At 36.7% G+C, this 25,021-nt stretch overlaps 1 protein-coding gene across 1 annotated transcript in view; it reads right to left on the reverse strand.

The window, feature by feature from the left end:
- LOC117421128 (RING finger protein 150-like) overlaps positions 1-25,021 on the reverse strand; it is a 56,522-nt gene that overhangs the window by 21,290 nt on the left and 10,211 nt on the right. Inside the window, exons 2-4 of the mRNA XM_034035095.3 lie at positions 3,619-3,869; positions 960-1,031; positions 638-720 (exon numbers count right to left, since the gene is read on the reverse strand). Of these exons, the coding sequence (XP_033890986.1) occupies positions 638-720; positions 960-1,031; positions 3,619-3,869 (406 nt within the window). The remainder of the gene's footprint in view (positions 1-637; positions 721-959; positions 1,032-3,618; positions 3,870-25,021) is intronic.

The raw sequence follows: 25,021 nt of genomic DNA on the forward strand, positions 1-25,021 counted from the left end.
AATTAAACCGTTACACACATTAATTATCTTCATGGGGTATCTTAACAGCCATTCACCCCCACATGTCAGTTAAAGGGTTAATTTTCACTGAACCCTACCAGTAATGGAACATGACTGAAAGAATCATATAAAACACTTAAATCTAAACCGAATGAACAGTTAAAACATAAATGGAAAGAACAGACTTAATAACTGTCATTTTAGATGTGGGTACTTTCAAAGCAATTACACAGCATGCTGAAAGTATCTAAATCAAGGAAAGGAACTGAATGCTGATTATTTAAAATCCCTAAATTTGAGTAGCATATCGTATAAAAAAAGAAAAAAAAAAAAAACACAGGGATTACAGAGCAGGGATGTGGCCAATTCAAATGGAGGCCCCTGGAAGGTACTGTAGGATAATAGGTTTATATACCTGACTTTAAAACAAGTGGACTCAGGTACTACAGCAATCAATTTTTAAGCATTAACTTTTTAAATTAACACTTTTTGTTGGTTTTGTTACTTTATTTATTAGGACTAGCTCATCCCATCATTTACATATAATACCAGCCCACACAACTCTTCAATGAAAAGGTGTCATAACTGGGAATAGTAACTAAACAATGATCAAATCTTAAGCAAAGTAATTTCTTACCGACATGGTAAAATTCGGACAACATCATTTGGTTTGTACCCCTCGATGCAAACTGCACAGTTATCATACTCTGGTTCTGTTTCCTGAAGAAAAACAAAACAAAATGCTCTAGCGTTACTTTTATTATTATTATTATTATTATTATTATTATTATTATTATTATCTTAGCAGATGCTTTTACCAAGCAAGTCACAAACATTTTCAATACATACATATTTTTACTGAGCTATTAGCTTTAATGGCAAGGCCACATCTACTTGTAGTGTGCCAAAAAACACAGCAGAAAAATAAATAAGTACTTCTCAGAGAAGTGGTATTTTACCTTGTCTCCCTTCCTAATGGTTCGGACTTGAAGTTTACTGATGGCTTTTTTTGCTGCATCTCCAAGTCGCCTCTGAAAAGACATAAATTCCACACTTTTGAACTCCCAGAACACGGAAATACTATAATACTGGCATTTAGAGAAGGACTGCATTAAAACCAGTTACATTTGACAAGAACAAAAAATAGTGACCTCCATTCCAGCAGTGGAGAAGTTAAGTTATTGAATTAAAGGTTATGCCAGTCTAACAAGACGGCTCTAAATTGGCAACAAAAAGGGCAAGGCCAAAATGGCCTTCAGTTCAGTAAATTTGTAGAGGGCACCAAGGCTACTATCCAAAGCCACTAAACCAAAATGTAGGATGTTGTGTAATTTTGCTTAGGATTCATATATAAAAGGTAATTACTGGCCACAGAAAGAAACAACATAGTTTAACTCAATAATAACTATTTATGTATTCAGAAAATGTCATGTTTTGTGACCCAGCAGTCTAGCCTGAGAGGACATGGCATTTATAATTTTGTAACATCTAAAATGCAGAGTCGCTGTGTTGCATTTATGGATGCACTGAAAAAACAAAAACATTTATTTTATCATAAGATGGATAAATAACGATAATAAACAATGCAGAATAGTATTTTCCTACTGTTTCGGTTTCGTTTTGGTAAAAACAAGGACATTAAAATAAGGGGATAATGGCAATTGAAACATATTCAAGTTAGTTACAGTAAATATATATATATTTTTTTTTAAACCTGAAAAAAAACACTTGTAAGTATTGTAAACATTTCTAAACTTAGTACTCAATTGAAAAAATTATGAAGGTTAATACTTGCTCCATGTGAAATTGGATAGAGGAGAATGAACCCCTTCAAACTCCTATTGCATTTTGATTTTAAAAACCCACTGCCTACAACTGTCCTAAAATGCTTTTAGTACTTTAATATTGTCATCAACAGCAGAGAACCAACTAATTACCTGATTTCCCCATATTTCCATATTCTAAACTTATATAAATTTCTTATCCCGATTTCCCCTGGGAAACTCTGAAAAACCAAGGGACTGTTCTAGTAAAATATTTCCTAGGGAGTTCACAATTTATTTGTTATCCTGATTTCCCCTGGGAAACTCTGAAAAATCAAGGGACTATTCTACTAAAATATTTCCTAGGGAGTTCACACGTTTTGATTTTAGCCTGTGACCTCCTGCACTACATCCCAGTGTTCTAACTTCTGAACCAACTCATTATACAGCGCATAAATGTCATAATTATGGTTTTTGAAGAGCCAATATCAAATACTTTGCGTGATTTGAGAAAAGCATTAAAAGGTTGTTGCTATGCAACAAGAATAAAAAGAAAAGAAAATGTCTCCTTGAGGGAAGCATCTTTAATACAAGTTTGTTGTCTTGCCAGAAAATGCACCTTTGTTCTATTATTGTACTGCTTCCCACATAAAAAAAATAATAAAAAAATAGAAAAGTGACAAAAACACTATTGACTACTGCATGTAATAACTAGTGTTTTGGGCACTACCACAGAACATATTGTATTAGGTAGTAATACTGTATGCAGTATTTGTTAAATGGGTTACATTTTAACTTTAGACCTTGGCGGAAAATACACTTTTGTTTAAAACCACTGCACTACATATTGCTCAAGGGAGATCAGGGATGTTCTATTATTTTTTGTGAACAGCTTTGACCTCAGCTAAACCAGAGAGCGACCAGAAAGTAGAGACTTGCATGTCAAAGCTTGGTCACAGAACTGTTCTGTCACAGCATTCATACTCTGGTACCAGAAATCTGATGACCCCCAGCGAAAAGGTCAAGCTCACAAAAACCTGACATCATGCACTGTGAGATCAAGCGGAGCTTCACTCACTGCCACAACCCAGAAGGTCAAACAGGCTCCAGATTTACAAACACTTAAGAGGCTGACACCTGGCCAGGCAGCGTTAAGCCTGGTTCATACTTCCGTCGCAGATCAATGCAATACGTCAGGCTCACACAGCTATAAAAGTTGTGAAGCTTCACTATTTTCTGTACAAAGGACACATTGTGTCAAGGCCCTTTTTAATGTGTAGCTGTAGTTCATACTTTAAATACAGTTTAAATACATTATATCTATCACGCAGTTGTCTCCATCAGGCTTTACATTCTCTCCAGTCCTTTTCTAGTTGTTTTTCCCCCAAATACACATGAACGCTGCTTCTATTCTTTGGGCATCTCTATATTCTTTAAGTGAGAGGTTATATAAATGTCGATGTTTTATGAACCTCTTCTATTAAAAGTTCCTCGAAGTCTTGGCCCACGATGGTTATCAGATGCATGAGACGCATGTGTAGATGATGTAACTCGGAACTGTGGCACAAGGTCAGAGACTCTCGATTATGTTGGTCTGAAGTATGAACCAGCCTTTACTCTCTCCGTCTCCCCCCAAATGTTGAGACTGTACAGTGACTACAAATGTCATTACTTTCTAAATATTGTGATGTTTCTGTACAAGAATCATTTTTAAGGCATAACATTTGCTTACATATAAAAAGGTTGCAGTTTAATTGCATTTGTAATTGAGTTTTAATAAATGCTGTTATTTCTTGGTATGTTATGGTATTATGGCACATTTTAAATATTAAAGACTATAAAATGCAATTCTTACCTGGTTCCTGTCTCGTGCATTTGCATATCTAAACCTCTGGATGTAGTAGAAGACAAGCCAGGCCAGCGAGATGATCATGAGCACAATGAACGAGATGGATACGAAAACCACAGAGGTTCGGCTGACATATTTCTGGAGATTCCGAGTGCCGATGGTGATGTACATCATTACAGTCACATTCTTCTCAAGCAGGAGCATTAGCTCCCTTCCCTTGGGTTCAGGAATCATGATCACCACAATGTCTCCTGTACCTATGGAGAAGCAAAACACAAAATCTGCTTAATTTCACTGCAATACATAAATAGAGTGGCAGCACAGTGCCCTATGCAACAAGTGCCTAGACTATTTGCACCTAAATTGCCTGTGGTTCCGTTTCAAACAGTGCAATTTCCTTAAGCATTATGTTTTAAAGGCTTATGTTTTGACAGCAAATTGTATAACCTGGGTATGTTCTTGAATCACAAAGGAACATTGACAGCAGGCACTCCTCTTCTGCCTTACCTATCAAGCAGCAACAAACCTTAATTGTACATTGAAAAAGAGAAAAATAAACAACTCTACTACTGTTGCTTCCCATTAAAAAAAAACAACTACGGTACTGAAAACAGTATTACTATCTATGTATGGAAGTGGTATAACCAGTATTGTTTGTTAGCCCTGAACATGGTTTGCTCGGAGAGAAATGATACCAAAGAAAAACAAAAACAAACAAAAAAAAAACACACGTACGGAATTCCATGATTTTATACATGTTTTGTATCGTGAATGTTTCAGTAAAAGGGTAGCTTTATAAAATCACCTTGACAATGTTTGTACTAACGAGATCAAAAAACAGGATCGGATCCGGACTCACTAGACCCAGATCTTGAGAAAGCGTTGTACTAAACCAGGGGTGGGCAATCCTGGTCCTGGAGGGCCGGTGTCCCTCCTGGCTTTTGTTCCAACTGTGCTCTAAATTACTTAATTGTACTGATTATTACCAATTATTGGTCTAATTAAGTAATTTAGAGCACAGTTGGAACAAAAGCCAGGAGGGACACCGGCCCTCCAGGACCAGGATTGCCCACCCCTGTACTAAACGGATCATGAGCAGGCTCCACTGATCCGATTTTTTTTATCCGATTCTGGCGCTGCTCATACCGTAACTAGGGAAACTGACCAATGAGAAGCGAATATTCGTGGCGCAACGTTTAAAGATTCTGAATGTCAGAATATCAAGTACATTTAATTTAAAACAACATAAATCCCGTCCATACTTTTTTTTTTTAATCCCGTCCATACTGGAACCTATTGGAAGCAACTACTACATTTATCATTTAAAAATCCAACGCTTCTATTTATTAACAGATTGAGTACGTTAATATGTGGTTGTTGTTTTTTTTTTTAACTTCTAAAACATTTATAATAAATGTTACCGTTCACGGTCGTGTGTATTTTCTGATGGATACGCTCACAATGCTGTATTCTTTACAGCAGTAAGTTAGCCACCAAACACACAAACAGCTAGCTGCAGCATCGGTTCAGGGCACATTATCAACACATTTTGAGCAAATTGAATCACGGGCTGATGATAGCTGCAACTAGAAAAATGTTCTGGACAGGGGGAGATCGAGGCTGTCAGACAAGGAAATTGACCAAAACATTAAAAAACAAAAAAACAAAAACAGAGTTCAATCTGATTAAACCCATGATTTAATTTTAAATCGGTAAAATGATATCGGCAGTATGACTTTGTCAACACACAAAACGTGTGAATAATATTTAGTTATGAGGCTTCGTCACACAGTCAGGTCTACTGTATTAGGCCATGACTGAGTGGTTTCTATACAGCGATATTTCCTTAATATAGTATTTATGGCTACTTTTAAAAACACTGTTACTTAGATAACATTAATGTTTTATAAAACGGTAAAGTATCTCCATTTTCACAAAATAATCTGATGGAAATATTTTTGTGAAATTCTGCAAATATTTGAAAAGTTTATTAAGTTACCATTATGTCTATTAATTATCTTAAATACAGTGTGCTTACTGAGTGTGCTTATTTAAATCCTTTACGTATTGTGATGGTGTATGTCAAACATCTCTGTTGTTCAATATATATTACAGTTTCATTCGTTTAATTTGCAAACATCAACAATAGAGCAGGATCAGATTGGGATCAGAGCTGAGTCTTAAAAGGAGGAATTACATTATTTTGTTTATTCCTTTGTTCAAAACTAAAAACATTTAATTTCTCAATTTATAAAACGTTCAATGAAGCTCTGATCCCACTCTGATCTTGGTCTGAAGCAAGATTGAAACAGGTTCAGATTCTGAGCCGAAACCGAGCTCAAGATCAGTTGTGATCCTTTTATAGTGCAACCCAATACGTCATAGGATCAAGATCGGAGCCTGGATCCAGGATCGGATCTGTTTAGTACAACCGGCCCCAGGAGATGGGCAACAATTTTGTGATCAAGGACGGCGGCTCCCTTTGAGAGGAACGGTGACAAGGTAATTGTATTGTAAACACACAGTATACTGTTCCAAAGTTATTTAAATACAATACAAGATAACAAAAGGATAACTTCCAGAGCTGAAAGTGGTGTATTTCTTTACTACAGTGCATGTCAACTTAAGAGGACAAAATGCACTTTGCATGCAGAGTTCCTACTACTGTAGTCTCTCTTTGCTTTCCAAGAATGATTGATCTAAAACAGCAACCGCCTCAGGGTAGTTCTGTTCAAACTAGGAGGAGCATTACTGCTCCTACACCTTCTAGACAGAGAGCCAGGCACCTCCCACCTCTGTGGTCAAAGTCAAAGCTGTCCAGGGATTAACCATGCAATCCAAAGACATATACTGTAGGGTATTTGTCCTATATGATCTTTGGATGGTCTTTCCTGTTACTCATAATTGTGCTGCTACAGTATGTACAGTCGTATTACAGGGCTGTCCCTATAATAAATCTCCTTTACTCATCACCATGACTGTTTCACAGTTTAGAAAATAAAATAAGATGCACAAAGTAAAGATAATAATAAAAACAGATACATTATAAATGTCTGATCTACATAAATTATATATATATATATATATATATATATATATATATATATATATATATATATATATATATATATATATATATAATTATATACACACACAGTACTGTGCAAAAGTTTTAGGCAGGTGTGAAAAAATGCTGTAAAGTAAGAATGCCTTCAAAAATAGACATGTTAATAGATTATATTTATCAATTAACTAAATGCAAAGTGAGTGAACAGAAGAAAAATCTAAATCAAATCCATATTTGGTGTGACCACCCTTTGCCTTCAAAACAGCATCAATTCTTCTAGGTACACTTGCACAAAGTCAGGGATTTTGTAGGCATATAGTCAGGTGTATGATTAAACAATTATAAGAAACAGGTGCTAATGATCATCAATTCAATATGTAGGTTGAAACACAATCATTAACTGAAACAGAAACAGCGGTGTGTAGGAGGAATAAAACTGGGTGAGGAACAGCCAAACTCAGCTAACAAGGTGAGGTTGCTGAAGACAGTTTACTGTCAAAAGTCATACACCATGGCAAGACTGAGCACAGCAACAAGACACAAGGTAGTTATACTGCATCAGCAAGGTCTCTCCCAGGCAGAAATTTCAAGGCAGACAGGGGTTTCCAGATGTGCTGTCCAAGCTCTTTTGAAGCAGCACAAAGAAACGGGCAACGTTGAGGACCGTAGACACAGTGGTCGGCCAAGGAAACTTTCTGCAGCAGATGAAAGACACATCATGCTTACTTCCCTTCGCAATCGGAAGATGTCCAGCAGTGCCATCAGCTCAGAACTGGCAGAAAACAGTGGGACCCTGGTACACCCATCTACTGTCTGGAGAGGTCTGGTCAGAAGTGGCCTTCATGGAAGACTTGCGGCCAAAAAGCCATACCTCCGATGTGGAAACAAGGCCAAGCGACTCAACTATGCACGAAAAAACAGGAACTGAGGTGCAGAAAAATGGCAGCAGGTGCTCTGGACTGATGAGTCAAAATTTGAAATATTTGGCTGTAGCAGAAGGTAGTTTGTTCGCCGAAGGGCTGGAGAGCGGTACACGAATGAGTGTCTGCAGGCAACAGTGAAGCATGGCGGAGGTTCCTTGCAAGTTTGGGGCTGCATTTCTGCAAATGGAGTTGGGGATTTGGTCAGAATTAATGGTCTCCTCAATGCTGAGAAGTACAGGCAGATACTTATCCATCATGCAATACCATCAGGGAGGCATCTGATTGGCCCCAAACATACAGCGAAAGTCATTAAGAACTATCTTCAGCGTAAAGAAGAACAAGGAGTCCTGGAAGTGATGGTGTGGCCCCCACAGAGCCCTGATCTCAACATCATCGAGTCTGTCTGGGATTACATGAAGAGAGAGAAGCAACTGAGGCTGCCTAAATCCACAGAAGAACTGTGGTTAGTTCTCCAAGATGTTTGGGCCAACCTACCTGCCGAGTTCCTTCAAAAACTGTGTGCAAGTGTACCTAGAAGAATTGATGCTGTTTTGAAGGCAAAGGGTGGTCACACCAAATATTGATTTGATGTAGATTTTTCTTCTGTTCACTCACTTTGCATTTTGTTAATTGATAAATATAAACTATTAACATGTCTATTTTTGAAAGCATTCTTACTTTACAGCATTTTTTCACACCTGCCTAAAACTTTTGCACAGTACTGTATATATATATATATATATATATATATATATATATATATATATATATACACACACTGTATATCCAGCAGACATTGTGGTTCAACAAAAATGATGTCCCCCCCGTCAAATTTTATTAAGCATTTAGAAATGCTATTAAATATAAATGTACATGTGGAACAGGTTGTATGCAACCTGCAGCTACGTTAGTGAACAGGTGGCAGAAAGCCTTGGTAAAGTGGCTGTACTAAAAAAATAAATAAATAAAAGTGAATATTACTTATTCTCTCTATCTGGGCTTCAACTGGACTAATCAGACAAGTGTCTCTGAGGCCATATTCTGATTCTATATTTAAACACAGCTGGCAGACATTAATCCTGATACCCTTGGCAACGGCTAAGCAGGGTCCCCCGAGCCATCCCTCCAACCTCACAATATGAGAAATAGAGCCAGTAGCGCAGACTGCCAATGTAATAAATCATTCCCTTGACTTCGTGTGCGTACAGTAGTAATAAAGGATTGACAGGCAGGACGCCTGTTACAAGAAGGACACATTACAGAATTGTGTTATTTTAAGACAAACTGCCTTATAAAAGTTACTTATTTAGTTTGATCATTAGTTTATTTATTTATTTATTATATTAAATTTCAGGCTATATACAGACTATCGGCACCATAGCAATGCTTCTACAATGTATACACAGTTAAAAGCAGAGATGGACATTTGTTTAGACTTGTGATGTAATATGAATGGTGCTTCAGTAACAAGCTCTTCACCTTGCTCAAACTGCAAATCCTGTTAAAGTAACTGCAAACGTGGAGAGTAAGGCATCTGCCCAGTGGGACCCTATGAAAACCAGTGGTTATTTAAGTCAGATTTCCCTAACAACATACTGCACAGCAGAGAAGAATGTGGTCAGTGGGACTGCCAGCACAGTGGTGTGGTGCCCCACTAGTACTAAGCTTTGTTGCATTATACTGTACGTTCTCTCTCTCTTTAAAAGGGCCTGGCAAGGACATGAATTTGTGAAGATGAATTTGATGCATTTTCTGAATATTCTGGCATGCAAGGTCTCAGCAAAATGTTAATATTTTTCATGTTTCTCTTGTTCAGTAGCCTATTCTAATCATTTTGTTTCTCCTTAGTTTTGTACTTGTCCAGTACGCCCTCATATTTACTGTACCTTTACCTCAAGATTTCTATCCTGTTATCAAATTAAAAAATAGAAATAAATAAATAATTATGAAATGACTGATATGACTGGTAGAATAACGTAAATCTGATAACTTAATAAAGAAATAATACCAAGTTTCATCACAATTTAATAAGCGGCCTTCCAAATGTGGGCAAAAATATATAAAAGTGTGACATACTGTACTGCACAGATGGACAAATGCATTTATGTATGGCCAGCTCCTCTATATCCCTGTTGCCAGGATATTAAATAAAAACACACAAGAGATAAGGACCAGAAATAGTCCAACAAATAATGTAAAACCTGGTAAGATGGCAACAGAATGGCAAGCACGGCAAATTACTTTGTTGATTCGCATTACCGGGCTCCCATGAAACAAAGTGCACTGTGGCGTATCATGACAGATAGAGGATGCAACAAGCTCTGAATAAATTGAAAGACACAATCATTTCAGATGCTGCTGGGTTAATCCTTCAAGCTAATGAGACACTGACTTTCTGTTCTCTGAAATGTCAAGGTCAAATACCTGAGATTGAGTAGAAGTTTTATTTATTTATTTATTTTTTTTACAAAATGTTTTAACAACCTTCAATTGTCCCCTTGTTCTGCTTCATTCATATATTGGAGAATGAAAGTGGTACAAGCACCTATCTTCTGATGTACACACAGTAATTGGGTTAATTATTAGAAACTGTGTCTTTTTTATCCACCTGCCTAAAGGCATCATTGTCTTTTGTTACAACCACGGTAAAAAAAATAAAAAAAATAATATGTGTCACATTTCTGACTGACCACGAAGACATTTAAATTTAGGGGCTTGCAAGTATTGCAGTTGTTTCTTTTTTAGTTTTAGAACTGCAATTGTCCTTTTGTCTTTCAGAGGAAAGAAATCATGTCAGTAATGATTTGTAGTACAATAAATCTAGACACATGACTATGCTGCTGAATGAAATGCTAGGTTGTAAAGTACAGAGGAGGGGAGAAAGCAGGCCAGTGTTACTGTTTTGCCACATGAGCTACTGTAGTTCCACACCAACGTCATTACCTTTCTGTAACATGGATTTCACAGCCTGGCCCCCTTGGGTTTCAGCCGATTACTTGGAAATAAGATTATACTGTTAACCTGCATTTTACCATTCAAACAAAACACAGACTTAAAAAAACACATTAAAAAAACCAACACACAAAAAAAAGAAAAAACCCATAGCCAGGCAATACAATGTGACCAAACAAAAGAAGAAGAAAAAAGAAAAGCCTGCATTTTGATAAGAAGGGCTGTACACCAACTTTTTTTTCCAGTTAAAAAAAATATCCAGGTTGCCAGGAGTGAAATTTAGGTTGCCTGAAAAAAAAAAAAAAATAAATAAACATTGCTATTTTCTTAAAATGTATTTATCTCATTTACCAAGCAGGACACCCTTATCCAGGCCAACAAACAATGAACATTTCATTGTGATACACAGCATCACTTTCAGTCACTGATATACAGTGCCTTGCGAAAGTATTCGGCCCCCTTGAACTTTGCGACCTTTTGCCACATTTCAGGCTTCAAACATAAAGATATGAAACTGTAATTTTTTGTGAAGAATCAACAACAAGTGGGACACAATCATGAAGTGGAACGAAATTTATTGGATATTTCAAACTTTTTTAACAAATAAAAAACTGAAAAATTGGGCGTGCAAAATTATTCAGCCCCTTTACTTTCAGTGCAGCAAACTCTCTCCAGAAGTTCAGTGAGGATCTCTGAATGATCCAATGTTGACCTAAATGACCAATGATGATAAATAGAATCCACCTGTGTGTAATCAAGTCTCCGTATAAATGCACCTGCACTGTGATAGTCTCAGAGGTCCGTTTAAAGCGCAGAGAGCATCATGAAGAACAAGGAACACACCAGACAGGTCCGAGATACTGTTGTGGAGAAGTTTAAAGCCGGATTTGGATACAAAAAGATTTCCCAAGCTTTAAACATCCCAAGGAGCACTGTGCAAGCGATAATATTGAAATGGAAGGAGTATCAGACCACTGCAAATCTACCAAGACCTGGCCGTCCCTCTAAACTTTCAGCTCATACAAGGAGAAGACTGATCAGAGATGCAGCCAAGAGGCCCATGATCACTCTGGATGAACTGCAGAGATCTACAGCTGAGGTGGGAGACTCTGTCCATAGGACAACAATCAGTCGTATACTGCACAAATCTGGCCTTTATGGAAGAGTGGCAAGAAGAAAGCCATTTCTTAAAGATATCAATAAAAAGTGTCATTTACAGTTTGCCACAAGCCACCTGGGAGACACACCAAACATGTGGAAGAAGGTGCTCTGGTCAGATGAAACCAAAATCAAACTTTTTGGCAACAATGCAAAACGTTATGTTTGGCGTAAAAGCAACACAGCTCATCACCCTGAACACACCATCCCCACTGTCAAACATGGTGGTGGCAGCATCATGGTTTGGGCCTGCTTTTCTTCAGCAGGGACAGGGAAGATGGTTAAAATTGATGGGAAGATGGATGGAGCCAAATACAGGACCATTCTGGAAGAAAACCTGATGGAGTCTGCAGACTGGGACGGAGATTTGTCTTCCAACAAGACAATGATCCAAAACATAAAGCAAAATCTACAATGGAATGGTTCACAAATAAACATATCCAGGTGTTAGAATGGCCAAGTCAAAGTCCAGACCTGAATCCAATCGAGAATCTGTGGAAAGAACTGAAAACTGCTGTTCACAAATGCTCTCCATCCAACCTCACTGAGCTCGAGCTGTTTTGCAAGGAGGAATGGGCAAAAATTTCAGTCTCTCGATGTGCAAAACTGATAGAGACATACCCCAAGCGACTTACAGCTGTAATCGCAGCAAAAGGTGGCGCTACAAAGTATTAACTTAAGGGGGCTGAATAATTTTGCATGCCCAATTTTTCAGTTTTTTATTTGTTAAAAAAGTTTGAAGTATCCAATAAATTTCGTTCCACTTCATGATTGTGTCCCACTTCTTGTTGATTCTTCACAAAAAATTACAGTTTCATATCTTTATGTTTGAAGCCTGAAATGTGGCAAAAGGTCGCAAAGTTCAAGGGGGCCGAATACTTTCGCAAGGCACTGTACGTTGCATCAGTTCAGACTTTCATATAGTCTGGCCGATGTGTCCTTTCCCCTGCTCTCCGCCATCTGTTCCACTTAACCTGGAATTTGCATTGCCGTTTCTCCTCATACGAAATCCCTGCATCCCCTTTACCGGCAGCCTGTGGCACAGCAGAGACTGATGATGTCGAGCGGATACATCCCTCTTGTTGATCGCCGCTTTCCTTCATTTATTTGGAAGGGGTGAATCCAAATTGAAAAAGCCTCTTCTGACTTTTTTTTTTTACATACTTGGTTATACTGTGGTGAACTGGACAGTTTATACAGATAACGGCGAGAATGTTGTGTTTCCATCAACGTCATGCACGTCATGCATATATGATGTACCTGTGATGTACAGCAGTATACAGCACTTAATTTCAAAGTCGTGTGTAGGTACTGTCCTTTTTAAATACACGTAAGCATTGATGCCGATTTAGTCAATCAAAAACAAACTTGGACGTGACTCTACCACATCAGTTTTTCAGGGTCCGACTGGAAGTGATGTAAATGGTAATAGTGTTCGTGCTGTGCCTTGTGCTTGCATCAAAATGCGTCCCAGAAACACCTGCATTCTCCTTAATTTAAAAAAAATGCAGGAATTTAACCACACCACAACGCCCCCTCTCAAAGTTACTCACACATATTGTGTTACAGTGCTCGTAGATACTTGGCACAAACATGCAGTAAGGAATAGATATATGGAATTCATGCCTGTGTGGGTGTGGGTGTGGTTCTCCAGCTGTATCGGTTTAACAAGCACTGAAGTTTACATAAAATTGATTTTAAAACCTTTACAACACATATCACCACAAAGCTTAAACTAATTTGAGGGAAATTATCTGTGGTAACAGGAAGTTTTATAGTGCCGACACTAGAATCGTTGAATCCCTGACATTCTATGAGCACCAACAGGACAGCTGTGAGAATGGGTTTGCATGTCTACATTAACATTCAATGAATGTTATTTTTCACATATCTGTTGAAGTAATTACATTTGAAACCAAAGGGTTACAGTAGTGTCTAAAAACATGGGGAACATTTTGTACTTAAAGAAAAGTATAAAAGGACACTTTTCTTTATCTCATAATCTTATAAAAATCTTGTTTTTGTCTCTCACAGCCTTGGAGAACTGCACTGTTCAGAAAATGCAAGCAGGTCTGTACAATGTACAATTCCGTAACAATTGTGGGGGATAGAAGGATGTCATCAAAAAGGAACAGTTAAAACGCATGAGACAAAAACAAACCACCCCTGCCACCCCCGCTGTTATTGTTTTTAATGTATGTCTACACTTCAACCTTCACGCTACTCAGGCAGCCCACAAACAAACATGAAAACAAATGTTTAAAGTTTAAAAAAAAAACACACTGATACACATTCATGTTGTAAGCCCACTTTTAATGAGCTAAAATGGTGACAGATGTACTGTAAATAGTGATAATATTATATACCAAGGTTAGGATGATCAACATGTTACAAAATAAGATCTTTATTGCGTGTATGTCTGACAACTTGTTTAAAATCCAGGTACCTGATTTTCATTTTTTCTTTTTTTTTTTTAAACGTATTTAGATCTAGGACTGTTTAAATACTGTTCATTAAAACAGGGACTTACCAGTATGCTTTATGTAGATCAACACTAAAATATATTAGATTCGTCCATGTTATTACCAGGTCTTGCAAATCTGGAGAGCACACTGCAGACATTAACTACATCACAAAAAGACACAGAGCTGCTGTCCCCGCATAAACAGAGAGACACTTGTAAGGGGTTCATGTATGTAGCTATAAATCAAGGGAAGTAATGTTAAACCTTTACAATGCATTAGTAAGACCTCACCTAGAATATTATGTCAAGTTCTGGTCACCTCGTGACAAAAAGGATATTGCTGCTCTAGAAGAGTGCAAAGAAGAGCAACCAGGCTTTGCAGGCTAAAAAGAATCAAATATATTCAGTCTTGAACAATCAAGACTACGCAGTGACCTAATTCAAGCATTCAACCACTCAACCTGCACTCATTGTGAAACCACTTTAACCCAGAATTGTCAAAAACGAAGCATAGTAATTGCAGTAAGAACCACTGAATGACTGCAGACTTCATAAAAGGGTAAGCGTCTGTGCTCTCTATCACTCATGACCCCTTTATTTTTTCTTGGAGCGCATCCTTGAGTGAGACAATCTTGACGTTGGCCAATGCTGCTTTCTCTCTCTCTCTCTCATGAGTCAGGAGTTACAAATAACTTACTTACGTTTCCAAATGTTGTGTCCAGCCATTGTAGAACCAAAAAGTGAACATAAAAATAAAATCTAAACTTAATGGAAGCAATGAAAGATGTGCCAATTCCCTGCAGTGAGTGTGATTAACCACGTTAGGAAACTGGAAGTGAGAGAATGGGAATTTCAGGAGAACGCTGCCTTGTAAGGCTAACAACTCACAATTTGAATTGATTTCTTCTTTATTAACTACTGCATATCTGATATCCAACATGGCAGAAAGAGGAATCCGAAGTTTGAGACATTGTTATTATTTTAACCAAAGTGCAAACACGTATAAAATCTCGACCGCTGGACTGAAGAACATAGCCATACCTGACAGGTGTTGGTGGACTGTCCCCCTTATTCTCTAACATTTACTGTATTCTGTATTTTACAAAAAAAAAAAAAAGCTACATATCGTCAAGGAAAGTCATTACAACGGATAAGACAGACGTGACAAATTTTGGTGGAGGAAAAAAAATGAAGAGTTCTATCTGAAATTACTGTACAAACAGAGGAATTAGCAGATACTGTATGTTAAAACACAGAGTACCATACATTTTTTAAGATTAAATCTTTCTAATTATAAAATAGCACACTTTTTTAACGTAGATATTTTTTTTAAACCGACAATTCAATTACTGCCGAGTTGTGTCTTTTGTTGGATGAGAGCCCATAGAGCACTCTGCAGAACAAACAGCAGCAGTAGCTCTACAACTGAATATTAATAGCCCGTTGAGATATGCATTATCCAAATGGATTAGGCTAGTACTAAACAGTAGTTCATCATAGACGCCTATATGCTGACAAGTCACAATGATCTCCAGCTGAATTTTAACTCTGTAAAAAAATACCTAATCATCACGTCCCTCTCAGAATTCTCTTTGTGCCCTTACTTGGGCTTGAACAACTACAGTACAGTAGATTGGATAGGTAAATCACAAGTCTATATTTATACTAGGAATGTGCTTTTGGTACATTTTCATGAATCTTTAAATGCTATGCAGATGTCAGTGTTTAAAACATATCTACATACACACACACTCTTTATATTATATTACAGCCCTGGTTAGTTTTTTCTAAGCAAAGAAACCTATTTAAGCGTAAATAAGCAAATAATGTTTTAACATTGTAAAGACTTAACTACAAAGTAAAAAAAAAAAAAAAAAAAAAAAAAAAAAGCACAAACCACCACCACATGTACACGCCAAGTATATATTGAAATTAGGGCTGTCACTCGATTCAAATTTTTGATTAGTTAATTTATGGGCATTAGTTGATTAACGGGTAGATTCATCTGTGCACATTTTTAATAAAGGTACCGGTCTTATAGCAGCTGTCCTGCATGTAATACTAAAAAAATCAATAGAATCTAAATATATATTATATATATATATATATATATATATATATATATATATATATATATATATATATATATATATATATATATAATAACACTTATTTTTATATATGCAGAGTCACTTACAATAGGACATTGATTTAACATCTCATCTGCAGGATGGAGCACAAGGAGGTTAAATGACTTGCTCAGGGTCACACAGTGAGTCAGACAGTGGCAGAGGTTGGATTTGAACCAGTGCCCTGGACTTTAACCACTTGACCATACTGCCTCAGATGTACCTGTGCTGGCCCTGTGGGCACAAAGTAAATAAGTAAATTAAAAATTATATATATATATATATATATATCCAAAGGACAAAACCAAACCAATAATAATATTAATAATAATAATAATAATAATAATAATAATAATAATAATAATAATAATACAAACACAGCTTACATGTACTACAGAATCTATCAAATGATAAAGGATTTTTTTTTAAAAAAATTTTAAACAAACGATTTGTGTAAAAGTGTACTGGTAAATTAAAGCCGATACATAATAATTTATTTACATGTATGCATTCTCTGAATGAATACTGAAATAAAAAAATGTCCTTTTAAAATCGTGTTACACATATTCTCAGGGATGTAAGGGCTAAATAAATGTCAATCGCCATCTGAAGCGTTCTGTTTATTATCCATCCACAGTCATTTCTGAATGCTTTCATTTCAAATGGTGAAGCATTGAACGTTGTTTTTGTGGTACGGCAATTTTGTTTGGCATAATTATTTACATACCACGGTTTTCTCGTCCGGTTCCTCAAAATACTTCTAAACGTGGCTTTGCTTCGTTCCTTTGTTTAGGGATGCCATTTTACTAAAAATATATAACAAACTTCAGAAAAAAACGCTTGTCATTAACTTTATTACACCATGGAGTTGATACCATACCACGCCTACTACAGCATGAAAAAAAGCGTGCACCAATGAAGCGCCAGATCGACCGAGTACAAAACCGGCCTCTGTCAATCTTTCTGTTGCACCAATTAGAAAAACTATTTGGAGGCAATTGACAAACCCCTTCCTTTTTTATAACATCCGCCCTTACTCTGGCACCACATCAGTCAAATACTCGACTGACTGACTGTATATGATAATAAAATTAATACATTCAAAAATATGCATTTGGTGAAATTTGTCATGTGACCAATTGTACGTCTAGCATATTATTAAGCGGTTGACCACTTCTTTGGAGTTTATACGCTTAAATGTTTAAAATTCTCATCCCTTTACAGTATATTTATGTGTTTAAAACAGTGCAATATTGCTGAGCTGCACTATTTTATATTCACCGTAATAATGAAGTTTTGACTATTTTTCTCTCTATTAAATTATGACTGTATCTAGTTGACCATTGACACCAACTAGTCAACGCACTAAAAAAAAAGTAGGGATATGTTTCAATAACCTATTATAGGCAACTACAATTTACAGGCTGCAAACATGACAGGCCAGTAAATTATTTAAGCAGTCTTTCAACTTAATCTAGCATCTGTCATGAGAAAGCATGGGTACAAAGACGTGCATAGACACATACCCACATACTCCCGCAGGGCAAAACAGCAATATAGGCTGATACATTGCTGTTCATGTCCTATAGTACAGTACATGGATTTTTACAGCTACCATATGACTCAATTTTCACTGGGACAGTTCAGGCTTTTTAACTCCCTGCATTCTGGTAAGTGTAGTCCTGCTTCTCTTAAAGAAAAGAAAAAAGTGAAAGGTATCCGAGACAGGTAAAACGTACCAGAATGCATTGCGATGTCAGGTGAAAAACCTGAACTGTCCCAGTGAACATGGAGTCATCTGGCAACCCTATTTACAGCACAATGACAAATTATGTTTTTTAAATCTAAAATTAGTGAGGTGAGTATAACTGGTAGCTTTGTAGTAATGGTAGCAAGCTCCATGCACAATCCAATATTCTCTGATTTGTAACCCTCTGGATCAGATTAGGCCCCCAGCTTATTATCAGTCTGTTGAAAGAAGGTCTAATTAGGCTCTTCAGATCAGGATTTTAAGAAGCAAATGAATGTCATACATTGCAGGACTAGGAATGCATTGGCACGGATCTCTTCTGAGAGTGCTCAAGTTCTGTGAAGGGTTCTTCTGTTGTGCAGATGACACCTGTCCTCTCCCTGGAGGCCACCCATCATTACTGGGTGCCCTGGGTACTTGAAGATTGGGCTTGATGATTTTCAAGATGATTTTTTTTTTATGGCCAATCACTTGTCCAAGATTCAAGGAGGGATAGCAATTATCATGCTCATCGCCACAACTTTTCTGTGTTTAACTTTAGCCAGATAGACAAAGGCTGCCATGCTTACATTTTTTTTGTAATTGTGTAAACCTCCTGCAGTAAACTAAATAACAATGCTTAAATGATGACCATGTGCAGAACAGTAGGCAATAAATCATTTGCTTAATGAAAAGATTATCTGCACACAGGTTCTTGGAGTTCAGTCAAGTGCACACAGTGTCTTGGAGTCGAGACATTTGTAAGCCAGTCTGGTGAGGAAAGTATGTAAAGAGAAATAAAATCTTTGCACAAAACAAGGCTAGGTACAGTAGATTAGTAAGGGACCGGAATATCATTCGAGTCAGCATACTATGGGAGAGTACTGTGTATTTATTTACTACAGTACACAATAGCCAGTTGTTACAGACTCCGCTAAAATGTCACAATTATTCAGAGCCTGACAGTTGTTAATAAATGTACAAGAAGCAGGGCACCGCCTGTGAGCTGCAGTACTGTACCATACAAACTCAGCTATTAAGACCACTGTACTTTTCATTTTCAGGGCTACTACAGTTTTTTAATACCAAAAATTCATAGCTTCCACAGCAGATACACGGTATTGTTCATATTGTTGCAATGGGCCTTGGTACAGTACATTATAAAATTGCATTATGGCGAGTCAATGGATTACGTAACAAGAACATATTGTAGATGTGGAGGAAGAGAGTAGGAGCATCATTCAGAATTAAAAGGAACCACTTTCATGTTGCATTGTTTAGTATTTGCATTGCACCACTATAATACAGTAACACTCATTTTCAATCTAAATACTGATTCTACAAACTTCCTTGCTTCCAAAAGTCATAGGTTTAGCAGGTTGACAGTATTACTTAAAAGGGTACCTGTAGTGGTAGTGCAGACATAATCATTTCAATAGAAAACATGTGGCTGAAAACTTGAGACAATTTAAATTTATTTACGATTAAATAAATAGTATTAAAACAATGTTAAGCTTCTATGCACTGGGTCTCTCATATACCGCACAGGATATGATGAGTTGTTGATTTCCCTATTTCCGAACACTGCTAGTTTATAGCTGCAGCTAACAAAATTATTTGCGACTACATTTATCAGATTATTATGGATGAAAAAAGTCAAATAGAAGGGTACTTTTATACAAGACCTCCATACCATGCACATTTACATTAAAATCACTCTAGATGTGTACTTCAAGGTACATAGCCAGTCAGAACAAAGCACTGTACTGTAACTTGCTGAGACGGTTATTATTATTATTGTTATTAGTAGTAGTAGTAGTAGTAGTAATAGCCGTTTACAGCGCTATATGTTCTATAAGAACTCCTGGAGTTTACAGCCTTTATGTAGGCTACCTAGTAATATAAGGTTTATTATCCTGAAACTCTAACAGAAAGGGAGAGGTTCCGGCCAGAAAGAGAAAGGAGGAAACACACAAACAAGCAGTTTCAACCTAAAAAACACAGTAATTGTGATCAGTAAAAAATTACAAAAACCAGTCATTTCAGTAAAACAGATACTAACAAGCAATAATAGCACTGCAGCAAGAGTAAAATTGCAGCAGAGAGAAAAGTATAAATACAGGAGAGTGAGAACAGAGAAAACAGCATGGAGGACTACACACCTACGAGAAAACAGCATGGAGGACTACACACCTACGAGAAAACAGCATGGAGGACTACACACCTACGAGAAAACAGCATGGAGCACTACACACATATGAGAAAACAGTGAAAAACTGAAGTGTAACCATTTCCAAACTGGAAAACGATAATAAAGAGAAGGCATAATACTTTATGCCTTTATGTTCTACTTTTTCAAGCTTTTGTAAAACAGCTACAACTGATAATAAAGTACATCCTGTGATACTAGAATCTTGGGCCTCTGGGTGACATTGACCTTTGGTCTCGTCATTCATCTTGCCCACTTTGATGTACAGTCAGCACTCACATATCCGACCTTACAAAATTTTGAGTGACGGTTAAACAAGTGTGACGCATATCTGATTATTTCATCTGATTTGACGTGTATGTAGGTGAGCACGTTGTAACCTGCCCCCTACCACCCAAACAACCCCCTGACCTGCGTGCACGCACACACACACACACTTCGAAAGAAAAAAATAGGACTTGGGGAACTGTACAGGGAGACGTATATTGTAGTGTGTATTTTTCTTTTGTTTGGCACTGTTGTTGCTGTTTTATTTTTCTTTTTTTGTTTCTCATATCTGACATAAAACAAGAGATGGATCATGATGATGATGGTAGATCGTTCATGGGAGATTTGATTCAGCAGGGTCAAGACAGGATATTTACAGCAATCTGTGTCTAATGTTTTACTAATTGTTGTCCTGTTATTTTCGTTTTTCATCCAGGAGGGGTATTTCTTTGATTCTTTCATTGAAATTTCTTAGCGCACGATTTGGGGGAATAATATGGCTGTAAAAGACAAACACTTGTCTGTTTTTTCAGGGAACACCAAAAATATATCATGTCAGAAAATACATGAAAGGACTGTGTTTTAAAACAAGTAGGCTTCCATTTAGATGTACTGTAGTTGGCTTAGTACTATATTTTCAACAGAAGTAGTATTGTAATTCAGAACAGTATGATTCTGAAAATATCACTTGCCAAAATAAACATGTGGACTGTAATACAGTACATACTTTTAAATCTAGTACATATTGTACTAGCATTATGTAAAATTCCCCATTAACAGCAAAATGAAATCAAAATGCTACCCATGCACAGAACTGCATAAAACATAAAAGGCAATACAATTTAGCAAAAGATTAAAACACACACACACGTTTCCAGAATTAAAACCGTATCCAAAGCCGGTATTCAAAATTGCAAAATATAGTGCTCGATAAGTAAGTAATAATGTCACAGTTAATTTACAAAAGACAACAAACAAAAGCAACTAAAGATCACAGGTTTAAAAAAAAATATGAATCGCAGTATCTAAAAGCTTTTCTCATTGCTTTGTTTTTGGAGGAAGCGCTGTGTAACTGCACAATAGTAAAAGACAAAAAAAAAAAAAAAACGCGGGCTGTGACGGTTAAACAAGTGAACTGTAACATTGAAGAGATGGACTTTGTATCAGAAAACTGGTGACGGAGTCAGAAATCACGTGCCACGGGTAAGTGCAATCATTTGTTACACATTAAGAATAAAATCAATCCCCATTTATATATATATATATATATATATATATATATATATATATATATATATATATAATATAAAAAAATGGAGATTGATTTTATTCACGAGGGTGGTAAAACGCGACTGACTGTACCTGGTTAACGGATATCCGAGTGCTGACTGTAGTTTATTCCTTATTGTTAATAAATATAATTGAGTTGTACGCAATGACCTACCTTTAGAGGATTTCGTCGTGCTAAACAATGATCCCGGCTTTTGCTGTGTGACATTTCTTCTTCTTCTGGGCATATATTGTTGGCATCGCACCAGGTTTTAGCCTCGTCTTCCATTCATACCCCAGATGCTCTGCCTGCATGTTCCTTTCATAGCAGGTTCAAAGTGGTCCTCACACACACAAAAGAATGTCGACCGAATGGAAAGGTTTTCAGTGTATGCCCCGTTCTCAAATTATGTAGTTATTGTTTTTGCTATGATCGTCTGTTCTGAATTAATAGGATTTGGCACACAAAGTAAGTCTTGTTTTTACACTACTTATTCAAGCACCTGAAAGCTTTGCACTCCTCATGTCGCACGCTATGGGTTTTTGTATCCCATAAATCTATGCACGTAACTTTTGGCCTATCAGGGAAATCAACAACTTGACGTCACGTCGCTGCTGAAAGGCTCCAATATGTCAGCTCCCTCAACTGTTACTTGATCCAGAAAGTGGACAAAAAAATTGAAAACATTGCTAAACGCGTGACTTGTTGACCAAATCGGTGCAGCAAGAAGCATTTACTGGATATGCAGAGCATAAAGAGAGCTTTGTTATTTTTGGGTACAGGTACAAACTGTACCACAGTGTAATTGTCAGCAGCAAAGAGCACTTGGATTTTGTAGGTGGGACCAATATGCTATAGATGATACACACTTGTCTGTTTTGATCAATTCTCATTTTTCTTAACATAATGCGTGAATAGTCGTGTTGATCCACATACTGCGATATGTATAAATAACCATGTTTAATAGTATTAGCTAAATATGTATACAAAATATAGTAGTTTTCAAGACCACAAAGGTCTCTTCTTCATATTGATAGACTGACAGACAGGTAGATAGATAAGCTAGTGTATTTGTATACATATTTTAGCGGATTGTATTGTTTTTACAATGTATGTCACATTACTGACCAGGTCTCCCATGAAAAAAAGAGATTTTAATATCATTGAGACTTTACTGGTTAAATAAATAAATAAATAAATAAATAAATAAATATAAAAAAATAATAATAATTTATTTCTTAGCAGATGCCCTTATCCAGTGCGACTTACAAATGTTACAAGATATCACATTATTTTTACATACAAGTACCCGTTTATACAGTCGGGTTTTTACTGGAGCAATCTAGGTAAAGTACCTTGCTCAAGGGTACAGCAGCAGTGTCCCCCACTGGGGATTGAACCCGCGACCCCTCCGGTCAAGAGTCCAGAGCCCTAACCACTACTGCACACTGCTGCCCTTAAATAAATAAATAAATAAATAAAAATAAGAACCCAATAAATTTAGAAGTAAGAGTTTTATGAATCTCAAGCTGTATATAAATGAAAAACAAAAATCAATGTACACTTGTCATAAAAAGATGACAAAACTAAAAAACAAATGGTACAGTTATATAACCACTACTATTGCCAAAATAAAGCATAACAAGTCCAATTAAGTTGCTGTGCCAGTGTTTGACACATAGTTTCAAATAAAAGAACAATATACAGATCTATACTTCATTACAGGAACAGTGTACACACGCTGTCAAATAAAACATGTTCATCCCATTATTTTTTAATAAAAGACTGAAGGATCTAAGCAACAAATTATTGTGTATGTCTACAGATACAGAGCAGGTAATTACAATCATGTTACTGTAGTTAAAATATTTCTGTGGCGTCACCCTTTGATCTTTTGATTCATTAATTCTACGAATCTAGAAGTGGCTGTGTGGCTTTGAAGAGAAGGGGAGTGCGGGGCAGATATATTGTTGATTAACAAATCCACAGTTAGTGCTACGAATCCACAGAAAACACAATGAGTCAGAACAATTTTACAGAAAAGCGAATACCATTTTAATATGCAACAATCATTTCAACAATTAGTTGATTGAATTACATATTTCAAAACGTAAGGTCTTGCGATTTCAATTTAGAATTTCATATTGTTTGTTAAAAGCAGGTTAACACAATTAACAAAGAAAATCATAAGTAAAGATTAAGCCAAAGATTCTTTAATTACAGTATAACTTTGAACACAGTTCTAGGTTCCTAATACGTCTGTGGTTGATAAAGCACGCTCGAAACATAACGATGGGTTTAAACAGGACGATACCCGTTATCTTATTTTTCCGCGGTGTTCCCTTTCCAGTGGGAACATGGTTTCTTTTAATAAGCAATACAAAAACAAAAACAAACCCTTGCTTATGTTTTGGAACGCCAACTAAACTTAACAGCATCCCTAACTTTAGTGAGGTGCTAATCCGGTTTACTGACTTTAAAATACACAAATCACAGATTTAAAATACTTTAAATGTACACCTCATTCAGGGTATCCCCACCCCAGTGTTTATATGTATATTGTAACACAGCAGGGAGGGGGTTAATATCCCCCCTGCAGAAAACATGTGCCTATGCACATTTTGTTAATTTGCTTATTGTTTAATTTGTTTTTCTGTTAATTGTTTTATTATTTAATTATCCCCTGCACCTGGGGATCATTGTAAATCAGAGCCAGATGCAGGGTATTTAAAGAGAGCAGCCAGTCTGTTCTAGGCTGCTAAGGAGAAGGCAGAAAAGAGTGCTCTGCTTCCTGGCAGTCTTGAGGTACAAAAGTATGCTGCATTAAACCTGTGTGGTTTTTGTTTAAGGTGTTTGGCAGGTAAACGCTTTAGCCGTCCTGCGAGTGAGTCAGGGACCTGCCTGTCTAGAGAGCTAAGTGTTTGTTTTGTTTATTTTGGTTTTTGTGACTATTAAAAAAATAGCGCAACAGCGCTTTTAAAAATCAAGTTTTGTGTGTGGCTGGGTCATTTAAAGTGCTGAAAAAGAACCCAAAGGACTAAAACCCCTCACAATATATATATATATATATATATATATATATACACACACACACACTGTATATTTTATATATTATATTATATATAAATTTGAGATGTAAACTGTTAATAGCCACTGTCCTTGAGAGGGCAATAAGCCTGTACTGTGCGGGTTCCTGTCTGAATGTCCCACAGTAAACAGTAACACCATTTACTCTTTGACA

The sequence above is a fragment of the Acipenser ruthenus genome, chromosome 1 (assembly GCF_902713425.1).
Source record: "Acipenser ruthenus chromosome 1, fAciRut3.2 maternal haplotype, whole genome shotgun sequence".
In the NCBI taxonomy this organism is placed as follows: Eukaryota; Metazoa; Chordata; class Actinopteri; order Acipenseriformes; family Acipenseridae; genus Acipenser; species Acipenser ruthenus.